At 42.4% G+C, this 20,820-nt stretch overlaps 1 protein-coding gene across 2 annotated transcripts in view; it reads right to left on the reverse strand.

The window, feature by feature from the left end:
• The window catches only part of DCUN1D4 (defective in cullin neddylation 1 domain containing 4), a 123,979-nt gene that overhangs the window by 80,723 nt on the left and 22,436 nt on the right, over positions 1-20,820 (reverse strand). Inside the window, exons 2-3 of one of the 2 annotated variants that reach the window (XM_029587861.1) lie at positions 16,962-17,032; positions 4,917-4,956 (exon numbers count right to left, since the gene is read on the reverse strand). In XM_029587861.1, the coding sequence (XP_029443721.1) occupies positions 4,917-4,956; positions 16,962-17,032 (111 nt within the window). Of the gene's footprint in view, positions 1-4,916; positions 4,957-16,961; positions 17,033-20,820 lie in introns of those variants that run through there. The other variant, XM_029587869.1, reaches the window with a different exon arrangement.

Here is a 20,820-nt window from a genome sequence, read left to right on the forward strand (position 1 = left end):
CATATGAAATGAAGAGTCAAGACAGAGTGCTCCAACAGGACACTAAATATCAGAAGGAAACTGAGAAGAAATGGGAATGGAACAGTGCAGAGTCAACATTAAAGATGTGAACGCCGATGAAGAAAGGGATGGTCAAAAAGAGGTGTGACTTCTGAAAGTACAGGACAAGAAGAGAAAAGGTTCAGTGACAAGACTGAGCTGAGACAACAGGACACGAGGGAAAGAAGTCTGTGCTAAGGAGGGAATACAATAAAGAGAAGGAAGAAGTAGTGGCTGGAGAAAGCTCACATGACCTCAGGCAGGAAACCTGTCTCCTAACTTTTAAAAAGAAACTCAAGACATGGCTTTTCGGTCGAGCCTTTCCCTGTTCCTAGTCCAATAGCATGACTCAGTACTGTTCCCAGCATGACTCAGATCTGTTCCCATCTCCACCGTATTTAAACTAGCACTAAGACTCGCTAATACATCATAACGAAATTGACTCCTTGCCTCCCTCCCACAACCCCACCTGTATATAGTAAACTATCTCTATTCTCCCCCCTTTATTGACTTTAGCATTTCCTTAGCTGCAGGGTCTAAGGGGTACATGCCAGCCAAGGCCCGACCCCCGGCGCATTCCATTCCAGATCGATTAGCTGCTGTGCTGCTTGTAGGAGGGGAAAATGGTGAGTAATTTGGCGCAGGCCCTCTAAACAGAGGGTTCATTCTCGGTTCCCCTGGAGCGTCATGGCCCGGAAGGACCAGTTCCGACAGGCATTGAGAAATCAGGCCTGGAAGATCCTCTTTCAGAAAGAAGCGCCTCATGGTTCGGTATGGTTCGATCCCCGAGGGAAATTCTCCCTCCTCGGGGGGCTCAGTCTTCCTCAGGGCAATCTGAATCCCCATAAGTGGGGCTTCCGGGTGGCGAACGGCCATGCCTAGGCCTTGAGGGTCCAGGGGCCGGGTCATCCGGTACATATGGACCCGGTCGGGGTGCAGCCTGCACTGTGACAAAGGCATGAATCCCCTTAAATAATTCCACCCAGGAAAGGGAGGCCGAATCTGGCCATAGGGGCACCAGGTCTCTCTGGTTCCCTGGCAGCTCCCCGCTGCCTGCTAGGTCCGGGGTGTTCCCTGAGGAACTGGCAAGTACGCTGGGCTGCGACCGGTGCTGGCCTGGAGCTCCCAAGGCCTCTTCACATTGGGCACATAGGGAGTCTGCTTCCTCGCTCTGTGTGGCTCTGAGGTTGCATGCAGAGCAGAAGCTTATGCCTGATACTGGAGGTGCCGGCTCCGCTGACACATGGGCTCTCTTAAGCTCCATCTCGTCTATTCACCCAGCTAGAGTCTGCGCTTTGTAATATGCGCGAAAGATGTGTGCCGAACAACGTGCGCCTATCCACTGGCGCCTAGCAACGGGCGCGCCTAGCAACTTGTGCGTATCAACGGGCGCCTATCAACGGGCGCTTAGCAACTGGCGCCTATGTGTTTAGCGGCAGGCGCCTAACAGTATGCGCTTAGTAACTGGCGACTAATAGTACGCGCTTAGAAATATGCGCCTATCAACATGTGCGTATTGCAAACCAAACCAGGCGAATGGCGACCTCTGTGGCGGGCTGCCACGTAGGCAGACTCTGCTACTCCTCGGTTCCTCGGAGACCAACAAGTAAAGATGTACACCTTACCTTGTCTTCGGCGCTTCCCAGCTGCAACCCGGGCGGTCTCCGGCTGCGGGGGGAGAGGGTGATTACAGTCACCGCCGCGCTCGAGGAGGTGCACCCACTGCCTCTAGGCCGCGCCCGAACTAGTCTCGCTCGGGGGCCAAGTCCACGCCGGGACTGAGGCTGCCTCTAGGCCGCGCCCGAGCCCTTCTCACTCGGGGGCTAGGTCCCTGCCGCGAACCGGCCACCGGACAGAGGCACTCACCTCCGAGGGACCACGGAAATCACCTCGGGGAAACTCAACTGGGGGAGTGACCGAATGGTATCACCGCAGGAGTGCGGGGCTCGTCTTCAGGTAGGTTTCTGTTAAGAATTTAGAATTTGGAAAAAGAAACGCTCAGCGAGCGTGTGGTAGCTCCAAACTGCTTTGGAGACGGAAAATACTGAATTGCTGCACTTCCTGCGGGGGTATATGTATCCGTGCTGACGTCAGATCCATCTCCAACTGCTAGCACGAGCACACTATACCCATTTGTTTTGAGTCCATCTGCTACACGCTAGGAAAATTTAAGTTAAAAAAAAATCAATCATATAACACAAATAGTTGCCAGAATGACCCCCAAGTCTTGTAAGAGAAGTTAACGCTGATAAAAGGGGACAAGGCCAATGTATTAAGCCACCTTGGAGGTGATGTCCTTTCGTGGATTACAAGCTGGTTAAAAGTCAGGAAACAGATATTAAATGGTCAATTTTCTCAGTGGAAAAGGGTAAACAGTGGAGTGCCTCAGGGATCTGTGCTTGGACGGTGCTTTTCTATATATATATATATATATATATATATATATATATATATATATATATATATATATATATATATATATATATATATATATATATATGATCTAGAAAGGAATAAGACGAGTGAGGTTATCAAATTTGCGGATGATACAAAATTATTCAGAGTAGTTAAATCACAAGCAGACTGTGATACATTGCAGGAGGACCTTGCAAGACTTGAAGATTGGGCATCCAAATGGCAGATGAAATTTAATGTGGACAAGTGCAAGGTATTGCATATAGGGAAAAATAACCATTGCTGTAGTTACATGATGTTAGGTTCCATATTAGGAGCTACCACCCAGGAAAAAGATCTAGGCATCATAGTGGATAATACTTTAAAATATAGTCATCTCAGTGTGTTGCAGCAGTCAAAAAAGCAAATAGAATGTTAGGAATTAAGAAGGGAATGGTTAATAGAAAGGAAAATGTCATAATGCCTCTGTATCGCACCATGGTGAGACCACACCTTGAATACTGTGTACAATTCTGGTCGCCGCATCTCAAAAAAGGTATAGTTGCGATGGAGAAGGTACAGAGAAGGGCAACCAAAATGATAAAGGGGATGAAACAGCTCCCCTGTGAGGAAAGGCTGAAGAGGTTAGGGCTGTTCAGCTTGGAGAAGAGACGGCTGAGGGGAGATATGATAGAGGTCTTTAAAATCATGAGAGGTCTTGAACGAGTAGATGTGACTTGGTTATTTTCACTTTCGAATAATAGAAGGACTAGGGGGCATTCCATGAAGTTAGCAAGTAGCACATTTAAGACTAATCGGAGAAAATTCTTTCACTCAACGCACAATAAAGCTCTGGAATTTGTTGCCAGAGGATGTGGTTAGTGCAGTTAGTGTAGCAGGGTTCAAAAAAGGTTTGGATAAGTTCTTGGAGGAGAAGTCCATTAATGGCTATTAATCAATTTTACTTAGGGAATAGCCACTGCTATTAATTGCATCAGTAGCATGGGATCTTCTTAGTGTTTGGGTAATTGCCAGGTTCTTGTGGCCTGGTTTTGGCCTCTGTTGGAAACAGGATGCTGGGCTTGATGGACCCTTGGTCTGACCCAGCATGGCAATTTCTTATGTCCTAAAAACACCCACATATGCTTTTAGTTTTCTTTTTCCTACAATCAAATGTGAAATCGCTCTGTTAAACAGGCAACAAACTAAACTAAACATAATGGACAACCTTCTGCTTGGTCTGTCTCCCCATTTAGCTTATGGATGAATACACAGTGCTTCTCTTCCTTTATACCCACAGCCTCTGCAACAGATTTTAAATAGGAAATAGGTACATGCTTTTGTTTTGAAGCCTGCCATACATACTCAGGCTCACCTGCTTTTTTTCCTGTCTGTACTTTCATGGAAAATACCACATAAAATGTAGTTCTCTTCCTCGCCAACCTAAACATGCCCTTGGGACCACCACCTCTGAATGCGGTCAGTATTCAAAGGCATTTAGCCAGATAACATGTGACTTATCTGGTTAATAATGCCAACTTTGGGATATTTCCGGCACTTATCTGGGCAAGTCATTATCCAGTGCTATCCAACTAACTCATTTGGATAACTTTATAACTGCTACAGAGCAATCTTAAAGCTATCCAAATAAAATGGTAAACCACACACAAACAAAAAAAAACCCCAAAGGGCTGAGCTGACCCCTACCTTAGTCCCAAATTTGACCTTTGAACTAATTAGAGTGGTGGCAGCCCCCAGGCCCCTCCCGATCCCATTATAAAGATTCCAGAGTCAGTTGCTGCTCCTCCAACCACATATTAATAAAAAAAAAAAAATTTTAAAGTGTGGGGGGGGAGGAATGTGGCTCCCCTCGCACTTCCCAAAATCCACATGGCCACCAAGCAGGAATTTTTATTTATTTTAAATGAACATATCAGCACTTAAGCAGCTATATTCTTTTCAATATAGTTGGTAAAACCTTAAAATTATCCATCTCCCTTTAGCCAGACTTTAAACTTAGCTGAATAATAACATTAAATATTGCGGGTTAAGGGGGAGCCAGTTAACTTCATTTTGGGGATATCCAGCAGGATGTTCTCTCACTAGAGAGCCAGGATAACTTATGAGAATAGCTTTAGCTGGAAGAGTCAGCCATTCTAGTGCTTTCTGAATGGGTGACCCCCAAAGTGGCTAGAAGTCTGCAGGTTATAAAAGAATGTGTGGAAGGAGAGCAATTTTTATAGAATCAATTTACATGGATAAAAAGTTTCACCTGCACCTGCTTTAAAAAAAGTATCATCTGAAACATTAGGGAATAAACTGTTCAGCCATGTTATATGTGAGATACAATTCTGACTCCCCACTGCACAAGATTTACCTCTTGTGCAGCAGGAACTAGGACACAAAAATTATACCATAAAAATTACACCCTGCAGGCAGAGGCTCATTCAACCCCTCAGAAATCATGCCATAAGAACAAGTACCTGTCTGGCGATCGTCTTGACCGATATCTTCTGTCAAATTCTAAAAAAGGGACAATATGTGAATCAACACAATGCTAGCATAGGGGAGGTGATATTAACCACTTCTAATGCTTTAAATAAAATTAGTTCTTGGTTACAAGAAAATCCGTTTCTTAAGTCATCTAAGACTGAAGCTATCTGGATAAGTCGTTGGCCTCTACTAGCTGAATGTCCGGGGTTGTCCATTTAAATGTCCCTCTAGTATTTTCCAACTTTGTCAAAAGACTGACTTTTGGTTTTTATCAATTAATATGCCGATGCAATTATCTGAGCATTAAGAAACTGTGCGCTGATTTTCGGCACACATTAACACTCAGATAAAAGTATTTTTTCAAACTCACCATACAGTAAGCTATTACTATGCATATTCACATACACAGTTAAATGCACATTAACTGTAAAATAACACACATTTGAACTCTGGAAGGTTTTGGAGGGGGTGCTGGAGAAGCACCCCTGAGATCACAGCCATTATAAATCTTTATCCAGCTAACAGGCAGCAAAACATGCCTGACAGCCGATAAAATCAGTACTTATTCAGGTAAGAGGCAGCGGCTGCCACTTTTCTGGATAAGTCTGTACTTAGCTGGCTAAGAGTTAAGTGCTACTGCAGTAGCACTAGAAACAACTCCAGCTCTGACCCAGAAGTTATGTTTCCAGTGCTTAAAAAGACTTGTTTGGCCAGCGCACTTCTCTACATAGAGTACTACTTAAGGCCCTCATTTGCATGGTACTTTCATGCGAGGGTGCTAAACAGCACTCCCATTTAGGAATGCACATTTTCTGCATTCAAAACTCCTTGTTGCATCAGCAGTAAGTTTTGTGCACAGAAAATGTGTATTAAAGTGCAGTCTGAATGCACCTTTCTGCATCGGCCAGTAAGAGTGAATTCGATAGAAATATTCTCTCTCAACAGGACTTTCACTCGGTGGTCCAGGCTTTTGTACTAACATTAGATTATTGTAATTCGTTATATGTTGGCTGTCGACTGCAAGCTCTCCAATTGTTACAAATTACTGCAGCATGTTTAATATTAAGTCGACCAACATGTTAGCCTATGACTCCCATGTTAAAAACATTACATTGGCTGCCAGTTAAGCTTAGAATTTGGTTTAAAGTACTATTTCATCATTAAAGCTTTTAAGCAGAATGGTCCAGGTTACCTTGCTAATCTAACTCCATGCATATCCTTGCTGTTTCTTCGCTCAGCCGAAAAGGAATTGCTTAATGTTCCTCTATTAATGTCACTCATTTGCAGGCTACTTGCTTGAGCTTTTTCGATTGCTGGCCTAGTCATTTAGATTGCTCTTCCTGATGATTTGCATATGGTTACTGATTATTCATAGTTTTGAAAGAAGCTTAGGTCTATCTTATTTCTTAATCAATACATCAAGAAATAGCCTTAACTATATATCAGTTTTGTTCCGTGTTTTACAGTGAAATGTTAAATGTTTTGCTGTAATGTTTTAAACTATATATAATTTTATGGAAACCACTTAGCACAAATATTTGATATTTAACACTTTTCTATACCGACCTTATATGCAGAATATAAAGTATTCTAAATAAATAAATTACAAGGGGGCGGATGCAAAGGCAACCAATTTGACTTTCAAGAACCATTATACAAGGAGAATTTAGTCTTACCTGTTAATTTACTTTCCTTGAATCCTGCTACACCAGTACAGACATTCCACACTTCCAGGAGATGGAGACAGAGAACACAATCTTTTTTCTTTTGACACATTGTTGGTACTTATGGTAGTGCAACCCAAGGAACACCCAGCATTCACCCAGCATTCTTATATCAAAGTAATGAGAACAGACCAAAAACTGCCCCTAAAACTTTAAAACCTGTATAAACCTTTAAAAATAGGAGGATCCTCCAAGAAAAATCACCTCTCCATAACCCCACCAGAGAGAAAGAACAATACAGAAGACAAAAATGAGATAGTGAAACCCTAGGCTCTTCTTACAAAGTGGAACTGAATACTTCTGCAAACACAAGATTTTAAACACCTCTTAACCATGCAGCCCCTTGACTGGTCTACCAAGATTCAAACAAAGGAAATTTAAAAGTTTCTTTGCCTATATCAGACTTACTGTGCTAGGCAAAGTAAGACTAAATTTGTCCTCCCTTATCCTAGTAGACCAGTCCAGATGCATGGGAAATATCTAAGCCAACTAAAACAGGTGGGAAAAAGCTAGGGCCACCCTGACAATGCCTACACCAAAGGTGTCTCTTCCTTGGCATGTTCCATTTAGCCTTTAGTGTTTAATGAAGGAGAGTAAAGAAAACCAAATGGTCACTTTACAAATATCTTCAGAAATAAGGGCTATAGTCACTCAAGAGGAAGCCTGTGCTCTTGTAAAGTTGGAGCTAAGGATCTCCAGAACCTGATGACCTTTTAGAAAGCAAGCTGAAGAAATAATCTATTTAATCCATCTAGACAAAGACATGGAAGCTGCCGCACTTTTATGAGGACCTCCAAACAAAACCACCCACCTATTATACTTGCGAAAAGGATTAGTGACTTTCAGGTACTTGAAGAGGACATGATGACATTCAATAAATGAAGACTTCCACGTGCCATGACAGTCTTCTTTCAAGAACACTGGTCTGGTTTAGATGGAACACCAAAAAATCCTTAGACAAGAAATATGGAACAGGATGATGAGAAACTGAATAAGTAGAAAAAGCTAGGTATGGATCCCTGCAAGAAGAGGCCTGCAATTCTGAGACTTCTGGCAGAACAAATGGCCATCAGAAAAAGTCTTCAACAAATCTTTCAGACAGGCATACTTGAAAGACTCAAAAGAGAAAGTACTACATCCCCGAGAAGTAGAAAAAAATCCCACTGTGGTACCAGAGGCCTGAGAGGTGGCAGAGCAAACATTTCACCCCTTAATGGAAGCAAGAAATATCAGGATGGGAAGTGACCGATACTCCCCAACTTCTACCCCATAACGAGCAATAGCAGCAATCTGAGCTTTCAAAGAATGTAAAGGATGGAAGAAATACTATGGGGCAGAAAGGAGGGATGACATGGTACCAAACCTCAAAAAAAAAAAAAAGTCACTGTGAAAACTAACCAAAACGATACAGACCATTCTCTGCTGCAGTTTTCAAATACATGCCAGAACACAAGCAAGAAAAGGGAAATTCTTGCACACCTTCAACTGAATCAACATGAAGGCTAAAAGATAATATTTTCTGTGCAATCACCTCTCAAGGGCCAAGGCATAAGATATAAAGGAGCCGATCAACATTTCACACAATAGGTCTCAAAGCCAAAGGAACCAAAAAGGAGAACTGATCTATAACCTCACCAGAACATACCAAGGCCTTTTCGGTCAATCCAGAACCACCAGATTGGCTAGTGAGCACTGAATATTATCCTTTTCAGGATACTTCCTATCAGAGGCCAGGGTAAAAACAGATACAGTAGTTTGTCTCTCTGCCTTTTCAAGTTCAGCTCAGTGCATTGATTCCACTGGACCTGCACTCCTGCCAACAGGAGAACCCAACCAACCACCTTGGAATTCTTGCAAATTGCCATTACAGCCACATAGTGAATCTATGAAAGACTTCCTTATCTCCTGAAAAGCCTCTCGGCTGAGCTCCCACTCTCTAGGATCCAACATGTATCTGCTGAGAAAGCTGGCCTGGACATTGTCCACTCCCGCAATACTAGCCACTGAAATTCACAGGATGTTCTATTCTGCCCACTGGAACAGATTCATCTCCTTAGCCACCTTGTCTGTTCATGCAAGCTGCAACTGCGACATTACATGAACTGTCCTCCCTCTCAATAAGAGTAGGAAAGGCAATAACACGTGGTTTTTGACACCTTTAAGTACCATGAGGCCTCCTCCTTTGACCAAAGACCTTTAATAATGTGATCTTGACAATGGGCTCCCCTCACCCAGCAAGTTTGCATCCAACATGGATATTCAAGTGGATAGTTCCAGACTCATTCCCTTTGAGAGATTCAGGGAAGCCATCCATCAAGGTAGACTGCCTCACCCTCATGGAAGGGGAAGACAAAGTTTATAGTCTGTGACTGCAGAGACCAACGAAATAGTAGGAAGACCTGCAAAGGCCGCATGTTGGCACTGGCCCACAAAAATAAATCTAAGGTGGCCACCATAGAACCCAGGAGCTAAATGATAATCCCACGCTCTGGAGTTCCCCAAGAGCAAAAGGCTTGCACGTGCATCAAGATTTTGACTATTTTCCTTGCATCAGGTGAACTCAGCCAGCTTTGGTACGAAAAAGAGCTATGTACTCTGATTCCTTCATTCTTAAGATTGCTCTTTGCAAAATTCAATACTCAGCCCAAGCCTTCTAAAATCTGCTCTACTCTGGTGGCCATAGTCTGACATTCCTGAAAGGACCAGTCCCTTAATTGTCAAGATAAGGATGGGCCCTCAAAAAAGCTGCAACTGTCATTACCATCTAAGTAAAAGACCTTAGTGCAGTGGTGAAATCAAAAGGGAATTTATTTATTTATTTTTAATTTTTATATACCGAAGTTCTTGTAGGGACTACAAATCACTCCGGTTTACATACAACGAAGAACTGCTCAACAAAGAGCGGAGCTTTACATGGAACCGTATAACATATGGAACAGTATAACTGGTTGACAATTTAACATAGTGCTAAATAAAGTAATAATATTTTAACTGGTAATAAAGAAATATAATTTTATATAAGAAGTATAACTATTTAACGTAGCAATAAATATAAATATAAGCAGTGCCTAATATATATATGAAATAAAGTGAATTTTTGAGCTCAAAGATAATTGTCCAGTTGCAGATTCTTAAAAATAGTACTTGATACAGCGTCCATGGTTAAGGGATACCTGGTAATTAGGAAGTCTGTCAGTCACAGTAAGTTTGTCAGTAATTAGGAAGTCTGTCAGTCACAGTAAGATTAAGCGTCTGGGAAAGCTTGTTGGAAGAGAAAAGTCTTCAGTCTTTTTTTGAATTCTTGATGACTGGGTTCTAGTCTAAGATCTGGGGGAAGCGTGTTCCACTGATGTGGGCCTGCTGAAGATAGCGCTCGTTTGCTCAATGATGATTTTATTTGTGGAGCATGCAGTGTTCCTCTGTATGCGCTTCTGATTGGTCTGGAGGAAGTGTGTGGTTGGAGTTGAGAGCTTAATGTGATGGGGGCTAATTTGTTTGTCGCTTTGTGGATGATAGTGAGTACCTTATAGAGTATCCTTTGTTTAATGGGGAGCCAATGTAAGTTCCGAAGGATTGGGGTGATATGATCTTTTTTGTTAGTGCTAGTTAGAATTCTAGCCGCTGAATTCTGAACCATCTGTAATGGTTTGATAGTGTTGGCGGGAATACCTAGTAGCAGGGAGTTGCAGTAGTCGAGCTTGGAAAGAATGATGCATTGTAGTACTAGCCTGAAGTCGGAGAAGTGAAGGAGGGGTTTAAGTTTTTTGAGGACTTGCAGTTTGTAAAAGCAGTCGTTTGTGGTATTGTTTACGAACTTTTTTAGGTTTAGATGATTATCTAGCCATGCTCCAAGGTCTCTGACTTCAGATGAGAACGAGTTGTTTGTGTTTGGTAGAGAAAGGCTGGAAGAGATTGTGCGTGGATCTTGGGAGACAATGAGCATTTCGGTTTTATTAGCATTCAATACTAAGTTGAGGCTTGAGAGTAGGTTTTTGATGGGCTGTAGGCATTCGTTCCAGTACGTGATGGTTTTTTGAAGGGATTCTGTGATCGGAAGGAGGATTTGTATGTCGTCTGCATAGAGGTAATGGGTAAGCTTAAGGTTTGAGAGTAGATGGCAGAGAGGGAGGAGGTAGATATTGAAGAGGGTGGGTGAAAGTGATGATCCTTGTGGGACTCCTTGCTCTGTCAGGATTGGATGCGATTCTTTGTTGTTTATCCTTACTTTGTAGAATCTGTTGCTTAAGAAGGAATGGAACCATCTAAGGGCTGTGCCTTTGATACCTATGTTGGCTAGTTGGTCTATTAGAGTAGAGTGCTTTACCGTATCAAATGCAGCAGAAAGATCCAGAAGAATGAGCAGGTAAGATTGTTTATTCTCCAGATTAACGAGGATTGTGTCAGTGAGAGATAGTAAGAGTGATTCGGTGTTTAGGTGTTTTCGGAATCCATATTGAGCTGGGGATAGAATGTTATGATCTTCCAAATAATCTGACAGTTGCTTGTTGACAATTTTTTCCATCAGTTTGGCGATAAGTGGTAAGTTTGCGATGGGTCTAAAATTAGCTGGGTCTGATGGGCAAGCGTTTGGTTTCTTTAGTAATGGTTTCAGTATTGCCAATTTTAACTGGTTAGGAACTAAACCTTGAGAAAGGGATGTGTTGATAATTTCTGCAATTGGTTTTGAGATGGTGTTTGGTATGGCGATGAGGACATTTGTTGGTATTGGGTCAGATGGGTGGGAGGAAGGTTTGAATTTTTTGAGTGTGTTTTCAATCTCCAGTGAATAAGTGAGCTCGAATGAATCCAGGCTTGTGGTTTGTTGCGGCAAGGATGTGAGATGGTGTGTTAGGGTAAGGCTGTTGGATGTGATTGATTGGGTAAGGTTGGTGATTTTTGTTTTGAAGTAGTTGGCTAGTTCGTTTGCTTTGTTGAGAGCTTGGTGGTCTGGGATAGTAGGAGGAGATGGTTTGGTTAAAGAGGAGACGTAGGAGAAAAGAGCCTTTGAGTCGAATATAAAGTGGTGTATTTTTTTTCCGTAGAATTCTTTCTTTGTTCTAAGGATTGTATTCCTATAGTTGTTGAGGAGGGATTTGTAGATGGCATGTGTTGAAGTGGTTGGGTTTTTTCTCCAGCTTTGTTCTTTTTTTCTAAGAGATTGTTTGAGGGATTTAAGTTCGGGGATAAACCAAGGTTTCCTATTGTCTAGTGTAGGTTGTATGGTTTTGGTTGTAGTTGGGCAGATTTGATCTGCAATTTTATTGTTAATATTGATCCAAGAGGTAGTTGCAGTTGTTGCGTCTGTGAGATCTAGTTGCTTTAATGCATCAGACATCTTTTCATTGAGTATGTCTGGAGAGCATGGTTTCCTGAAGTGGATGGTGGTTTTGTTAGTGGTTTGAGGTGGTGTGTTGTTGATATTGAGGGTTGTGTGGATAACTTTGTGGTCTGACCATGGTACTGGTGAGCAAGTTGGGTTAGTATGAATGTTAAAGGGTTCGTTAATAAAGATGAGGTCCAGAGTGTGGCCTGCCTTGTGGGTAGAACTATTGATAATTTGAGTAAAGCCCAAATGGTTGAGAGAGGAAAGAACAGTTTGGCAGTTGATGGATTGTGGAGAAGCATCTACGTGTAAATTAAAGTCTCCGAGGATTATAGCAGGTTTGTCTCTAAACTGAAAATGCTTTCCTAGTATGCAGAAACTGATGCTCCACTCTGATGGAATATGAAAATAAGGCTCCAAAAGGTCTAAAGATGAATGGTACTCATTCTGTCTTACCACCACAATTACAGAGCAGAGAGTTTCGTAAGTTAATGGGATATAAGGAGGTCTCTGTTGACCCCTTTTAGATCGAAAATGGGTCTATAAGAACTGTCCTCCTTCAGAACCACAAAGGAAATGAAACCGACTTATCTTGAACTTCACATGATACCAGTACAACAACTTGCAAGCCCTGACGTCTTTCCAGGACATAGTATGATGTGACCACTAATACCGGCATAAAAGTTTTAAATAGTCTCTTTCTCCCACTTCTTGACAAATGACATGCATGGGGATACCATGAAGGTGTCGAAAACATGACAGTCGAATTCTAGCGAGTAGCCATTCTGAGTCACATAGGTCTGAAGTAATGTGGGTCCACGTCGAGCATTACTATTGAAGGCAACAAAACACTGGCATCAATTAGACCTGCTGACTTTTACTGGGCAATGCTATTGGCCCCTGAGGGGTTAGCAATGTCATTCATGGCTTTCGGGCTCCCTAAGAAGACTAATGTCTACCCCTAAACTTGCTAGCTTGAGAGGAAGTCTGCTGCTTTAGTCTATGTTGGCTCAGAAAGAAGAGTGAGCGCTGTCCTCTGGGAGTCAAAGGCTTGGTTTGTCTAATTTTTCTAAGTCTTCTCCAAACAATTGCCCCTTACATAAGAATTGCCATACTGGCTCAGTCCCAGAGTCCATTAAGCCCAGGATCCTGTTTACAACAATGGCTAATCTAGGTTTCAAATATCCTGACAGGATCCCAAACAGTAAATAGATCCTATGCTGCTAATGCCCAGGAATAAATAATGGCTTTTCACAAGTCTATCTGGTTAATTACAGTTTATAGACTTCTCCTTCAGGACCTTGTCCAAACTTTTTTTTTTTTTTTTAATCCAGCTGCACTATAGATGCATTTACTACATCCTCTGGGAATGAATGCCAGAGCTTAATTGTGCATTAAGTGAAAAAAAGATTCCAATTTGTTTTAAATGTGCTACTTAAACTTCATTGAATGTCCCCCTACTTTTTGTATTTGAAAGCGTAAATAACATTCAGATGTCCTATTCCACTCATTTAATAGATCTCTATCATATCCTCCTCAGACGTCTTCTCCAAGCTAAACAGCTCCAACCTCTTTAGCCTTTTATAAGGGAACCATTCCATCCTCCTATCATTTTGCTCATCCCTCTTTGTACCTTTTCAATTTCAGCAACATCTTTTTTGAGATGCAGCGACCAGAATTGCACAGTATTCTAGGTTCAGTCACACCATGGAGTGATAGAGGTACTAAGACATTCGCCATTTTTCTCTTAATGCCTAACATTCTATTTCCTTTTTTGACTGCTGCCACACACTGAGCCAAGGAGTTCAAAGTATTTTCCATGATGATACCCCTTAAAATGAAGCTTGCTAAGCCAGAATTAGGAAAATGTCTGCCACCCAAATCCAGAGCCATAACAATGTTCAAGCTGCCTCAGCAGAGGACAGAGACCAAGAGAAAATCCTGATAAGGTCATACAAGGCATCTGCCAGTCAAAGTAGCCCTGACTCTAAACGGCCCACCTCATTGCTTTCCAGGAGGTGCTGTACCCCAGTGCAAGAGTGCCCAAGACACATATCCCCCCCAGATGGGCAAATGCACTGTCAAGTCATGAAAGATTGCTTCAACGGAACCTCAATATTTCTATTCTGAGGATCCATAAGGTACAAGTGGCATATAAATGGAAACAAGTAAAAGCCCCTACCACAGGGATAGTTGTTTTGTAGGCATCAACCCAAGACATCTGGAAAACTGGATGACTTCTGCTAGAAGCAGATAAAGCTCATTCAAAGCTTTGACACCACCCTCAGAGGATTTCTATTCCATCAAATTACTTCTTCCATAGTCGAACAAAGGGGAAAGACTTTTGAAGATTTATGGACTACCTGGAGAAGTAGATCTCATATAGGGGTCTACCTAGACTTTAGCATCTAACATTCTAAGGGAAGCAACCACTTCAGATACAACAGAAGCAATTTCATCTTTGTGGAATAAACAAATGACAAAGGCATCCTCTCCACTGGATGACAACTCCTTCTTACAAAAAACCTAGGCGGCTATCTAGGTCCAGCTCCAAAATCCGGGGGCATTCACAAAGCCCCAGACCCCCCCCCTCCCCTCACACAGCACACTTCCTTTTACAATCTGGAACATTTTGCCCCCTAAGTCCTCTAAAATAGGAGCATCTGTGGCAGACACTGAATCCAAAGCATTTGGGGGCCTCTGTTAAGCACAGAAGACCTAGTATAAAATTCTAAAGAATTCAGGGGAATAAAGTCTCTGGTACAGAAAGACCAGGAGTTGTTCAGAATTTAGCTCCGCTTCTGGAGACAAGGCTGGCAGCTCAACTAGGCCAAAATAAAGTAAGTCGGGAGGCAGTGCAAGCTGGAACAAACTGTAGGAAAATTTTGAAATGGTGGCCATTCCCACCAGCGTTGAGCGTTGTGTCAAGAGGCACAAAGGGGCCATGCAGGCCTCAGCCATAGCAGAAAGGCTCGGAATAAATGCTTCTACTGAAATCTCAGGAGCCTTCATCCCAGCTGGATCTAGGCACTTTTGGATGCTTGTGTAAAAACAGACTTCCTCTATGCAAAGAAAATTTCAGCTGGACATGATACAGCCCCTTGCTCGGCAAGGTCCCTGGAGTAGAGCTAAAAATCCAACAGGCCCCAATCCAGAGGTGAGCCAAGCCAACATCTCCACACCATTGTTCTCAACCGCAAAGTTCTTACCCTTTATGCTGTCTTGCTCCTTGGCTGCCGGCAGAAAGTTACAAAGGAAGCCTCTCCCCTAACCCCCCTAATTCCCACCAAAACCAGCTCAAAGTTCTTGCAGGAAACCTAGAGCCAGCTGCAAGGCTTGTAGGTTAACCTAGGGAAAGCTATAAGCCTTACCCATAGTACATTAGCCTAGGGAATTTTTAAGTGTGCCCTAGAAACCTAGGAAACAGCACAATGCTGCTCTAGGGGGCAGGACTACCAAAATGTTCCACCAGGTTGGCCAAAATAAGAAACATAGCAGCTGGGGATCCTGCTGCATCAGTATAGTATGTTCTACCATCTGCTGGAGACCAGGAATGCTGGCTATTGTCTGGGTTGCACCACCAAAAGTACTGATGTCAAAAAAAAGGGTTGTGTCCCCTCTCCATCTGCTGGCAGAGCGAAATAAACAGACATGCTTGGGCTGGTTTAGCATCACTGAATTCTGAGACATTCAATTAGTATTACCACCTTAAACTTGTTTAATCTTTTCTCTCCCTTAGTCTTACAATGGTGTTTGTCTTCCATTCCTACCGTTACATGGGCAGGCTGCTCGGGTGGTGCTGGTAACCTTTACCAGGCCCAGAGAGGGTATTCCAAGGCATACCCTCAGCAACATTGGCTGGCTGGCACAGGCTGGCACTGTAGCAGCAGCCGTATTCCCTGCCCGAGCCCGTGCATGCCACCTTTGATGTGTGCTCAAGCTCGACTGGCCCTGGATAGGGGATCTGAACTCTGAGCCTTGTTTATATGCGAGTAATTGATAGTCATTTGGACATTTTGAATTTTTTGTATTATACAGATGCAATTTATGTACACTTGTACTTAAAATTCTTCTTTTGGGGGAGGAAGGGTTAGTGGGAAACCTATGATTCTACACTGTAGAAAATGAATACCCCCTATAATTTGTGAGAATCCCAGAATTAATCATTGAGTTTATACAGCCACCTTTCCCCCTTTGAAACGGTTGGATGTTTTGTTTTGTTTCTCCCTTCTGTTCGATCTTTTACCATTTTCTCTACCTGGGCATAATCATGAAACAAATGCTGTCAAGGAAAGTGATCACAGCTAGTACTATTTTCATGGAACCCACAACAAAAATAAAACAGGCTACTAAGATTGGTTGTGTCAAATATACTGGATTCTTGAGCTCTTAAAAAAAAAATCTTTTTGATGTGTGTTCCACAGAAAGCACAGAGTGCACCTTTTGATAAGTGTATACTTTTCTCTCCATTTTTTGGACCTGATCTTGGAGTATAACATGGCTGCTGTTTTGCCATCCTCAATCTGGTGCAAGGCATTGCATATACTCATGCACAAGTAGAAATGACAAGATGTAGGTTTGTATTATAAATACTTTATAAGTACTATTTCTACTTGGGGTCTGAAAAGGAATTCAATCTGGACAGTTACCTTTTGTTGGCCACTTCAGGGATTACTAGTTAATATTCACAGGAACTGAATGGTCCCATATGTTCACTTACAAACCCAAAAGATGCTAAGAAAAAAAAATCAAGTGCAGGGGATGGCCAACTTTGGTTGAGAGTCAGAAATTCAGGATATCCATAACAAATATGCATGAGATTGATTTGCATACAGAGGCAGTGCATGCAAATCTCATATATGCATATTCACTGTGGATATCTGAAACCAGGCCTAATCATGGCTCTCGAGGACTGGAGTTGGCCACCTCTGCTCTAGTGCAAGAAGCAAATACCAGTTATGATAAAGATGAAAGTGCGCAGACATTACCAGCCTGTTTAGAGTGTGGTATATCTTGTGAATATTTGCCAGTGTTGATAGATGAGAGTTCAGCTGAAAATCTGTAAACAAAGAAAAAAAAAAACAAAAACACACATCTTTATCTTGTCAAGAGACATCACAGACCTTTTTCATTTTACTTTATAAATTCTGTCATCAACTACAACAAAAACAAGAGATGAGTTTTAACAAAGAGACTACCAAAGGAAAGACTAGTGATGGATTTAGAATCCAATGGGATGCAGGATCCAAAGCAGCAAGATTTTACCAGAGAAGATCATGTCAGTCAAATCCACTCACTCAATCTCTAATTGCATGACCAGAGAAATCAGAAGAGTTTGATACTGTCCCACATGGCAGATACCTAAATAAACTGAGCAGCTTGGGGGGAATTCCCCAAGGGGAGGTCTGGATTAGAAACTGGCTGGGAGATATAAGAACAGAGGATGATGGTAAACAGAATTCACTCGGATTAGTGGAGCAAGTGCCTCAGGGATCTGTCCTGGAATAGTTCTGTTCAATATCTGTGAACAATACTGCGAACAGGTTAGATGGAAAAGATAAAATTGTTCTTACCTGATCATTCTCTCCCCTTGATTCCTACTAGACCATCTATTACTTTTGGGATTTCCACACTCCTCAGCTGTCACAGACAGAAGGCACACCTTTTTCATGACTTCATTTTTGGGCATAAAGGGATAGTGGTTGTAGGCACTTGCCAGTATCCTCCTGCCAAAGGAAACTGACAAGGACCAAGGAGGTCTCTCTTTGCCCTCTTATTTTATGTCTTTCCCTTTTTTTTTTTGGTCCCTCAAGGTCACTCTCCCTTCAGGGGAGGATGAAGACGGAATGAACAAGAAAAAAAAAAAAGACAATCTAGTCATCTTGTGTGACTTTGCTTGTGGCACCCATATTCCTGGGTGAGGCCTGAACTGGTCTAGAAGGACTCAAGAAAAGGAAATCATCATCAGGAAATGGCAGAATTCAAGAAAGCATAGGATAAGCACAGGGCATCCTCAACTGCAAAGAAGTGAGGAGGAAAGCCAGACTTTAAATAATGGAAAAGTAGTATCCTGTCACAGTATCTGCCAAGAATTACCACTTCTGTACAAGGACGCAAAGGATTTCAGTTTTCAAATCAAAGGGGGTTCAGCCAACAAAACCTGAAATTTGTAAACTGTAGTGCTAAACTTAGCAAACGCAAGAAATTGAATTATCCTATGTGCTATCTTGCTCCCCAGCGGGCACTGTGTTCAAACCATAAGCAAAAAGTGCAAATTCTGTCTCATGCTATCACACGTCGTCAACTTTCCTGTGCAGTTCCTTCACTCCGTCCTTGGAGCCAAATTTAAGATTTCCTCTACACAAAAGGTGAAACATTTTTCACTTTCTTTCCAAATGTTAAAAGCACAAGTACAACACAAAAATACTTAATTGTGATAGACTATAAGGACTATTTTTTAGGCATCATCTTGCCTGTCCTATTTCATTCCCGAGGCAATGCTGTAGACTCCAGATGATCTCTGGCTTCGCTCTCACTTCTTCGCAACTAAGGATCCTCTGTATTTATCCCACACTTTCTTGAATTTGGTTAGTTTTTGCCTCCAGCATCTGTCCTGGGAGGCCATTTCATATATGTGCTACCTGTCTGTGAAGAAATGTTACTCCCATCTACCCCTTTTAAGCCTCATATCATGACCTCTTGTTCAACAGCGGGGGTAGACAACTCCAGTCTTAGAGTGCCACAAACAGGTCTGGTTTTCAGGATATCCACAATAAACATTCATGAAATATTTGTGAACAATGGCGGCAGTGCATGCAAATCACTTCATACATATTCACTTTGGATAACCTGAAAAGCAGACCCATTTATGGTACTCCACTGAAAATTGGCATGTTAATTATACTTAGCCCATTTTGTTGCCATTCTTATGGCCTATATACGCCTTTGTTTGATGCAGCTGGAGACTGGTGGGGAAGAACATGATTCAAGAAAAAAAAAAAATTACATCCAAATGGAATTAACACTGAAAACAGATCCCTCCCCAGTTGGTGAGGTATCCTTAGCTTTCAAACTAAATAAATCTGACTGACTTCAGATGCACAGCCACTATCCTTCAAAGTCCCTAATATGCAGATCAGCCCAATGTGATTGGCTGGGGACGTAGTAGACATTCCTCCTCATTTTTCCTTTTTTTCCCCAATACTTGGACTATCAGTAGGCAGATGTTCTGCTTCAGATTTGTTCTAGACGTTAGAATTTGTTTCCACCATCAGATGTGCTGAAAAACACACACAGTCCCTGATTCTCGAAGCTTAGGAGCTAACTTTCAGGGCGATTCAGTAAAGTCCGCGGGAGAGCTATGGGCTAAAAGGAGGTGTCCTTAGCGCCTTTTAGCCCGGAGCGGCAGCTATCAGCGGGTTTGAAAGCAGACGCTCAATTTTGCCGGTGTCGGTTCTCGAGCCCGCTGACAGCCACGGGTTCGGAAACCGGAAGCCGGCAAAATTGAGCGTCCGGTTTTCGGCCCGACAGCTGCGGGCCGAATTCAAATATTTTATTTTTTTTTTAACTTTTTTTTTACACTTCGGGACCTCCGACTTAATATCGCCATGATATTAAGTCGGAGGGTGCACAGAAAAGCAGTTTTTACTGCTTTTCTGGGCACTTTCCCAGTGCCGGAAGAAATTAGCACCTACTTTTGGGTCTGCACTAATTTCTGAAAGTAAAATGTGCGGCTTGGCTGCACATTTTACTTTCTGTATCCCGCGCGCATACCTAATAGGGCCATCAACATGCATTTGCATGTTGAGGGTGCTATTAGGTGCCACGGGTTGGACGTGTGTTTTCTTCCCCTTACTGAATAAGGGGTAAGGGAAAACGCGCGTCCAAGAGCAGGCTAACAGTGCGCTCCGGAGCGCACTGTACTGTATCGGCCTGAAAGTCAGAAACAAAGAAACATGGGGGAGGTGGCCTTTGAGTTAAAAACAGCAAGGCTAGTTGCAAGAAGCAGAGTCTCTTGAGAGTCTATATGAGGAAGCAGCTTGTAGGTTAAGTTAAGAATAATTAAGTTCATGCTGATTTATTTAATACTTACCATCTGATAAGCTGGCTACAGTCAAGCACATTTTAAAAGTTACCTCAAAAGAGGTGCCCAGACTGGATTTGAATCTGGCAAAAAGGGGGAGCATGACATGTTTAGAAGCAGAGACTTTGTGATGGAGAAGGCCATAAATAAGAGCAGCCTGGCTGCTGAGTAAGTCTGGGAAGAGAGGAGAAGTGGCAAGGTGCTACAGAGTGAATGCATGTACAAGCAATCTGAATTTTAATCAGACGTGGATGGGGAGCCAATGTAGTAAAGTAGGAGAACAAGATCTTAATATAGCTGAGGAAGAAAGTAAGCCATGGTACTGAGTTTTGAACAGTCTACAATGGATGGGTGTTAAATCAGTTGCAGACCTGTGAGGAGCAGGTGGTAGTATGCTAAGCAGGAGGTGATGAGAAAGCAGATATGAATTCTGATAGTATGCTCAGGCAGGAAGTGACAGATTCGTTTTTCAGCAGACTGAAGCAGGTTATCTTGCAGTATCTCCCTGTATGTTGCGCCATCCATCTTTCAATTATAACAAGATGCCCAGTCCTCGCTAAGGAAAAGCATCCCCACAATATGATGCTGCCATCCCCATACTTTACTGTTGGGATGGTGTTTGCTGAGAAATGAGCAGTGTTAGGTTTATGCCACACAATAGTGTTTTGAATTTTGGCCAAAAAGTTCTATTTTTAATCACCTCTGACCACAAAACCTTATCCCACATTTTAGCTGGGTAATTTGATGCTTTCTGACAAGCTTCA

The sequence above is a fragment of the Rhinatrema bivittatum genome, chromosome 1 (assembly GCF_901001135.1).
Source record: "Rhinatrema bivittatum chromosome 1, aRhiBiv1.1, whole genome shotgun sequence".
NCBI classification, from domain to species: Eukaryota; Metazoa; Chordata; class Amphibia; order Gymnophiona; family Rhinatrematidae; genus Rhinatrema; species Rhinatrema bivittatum.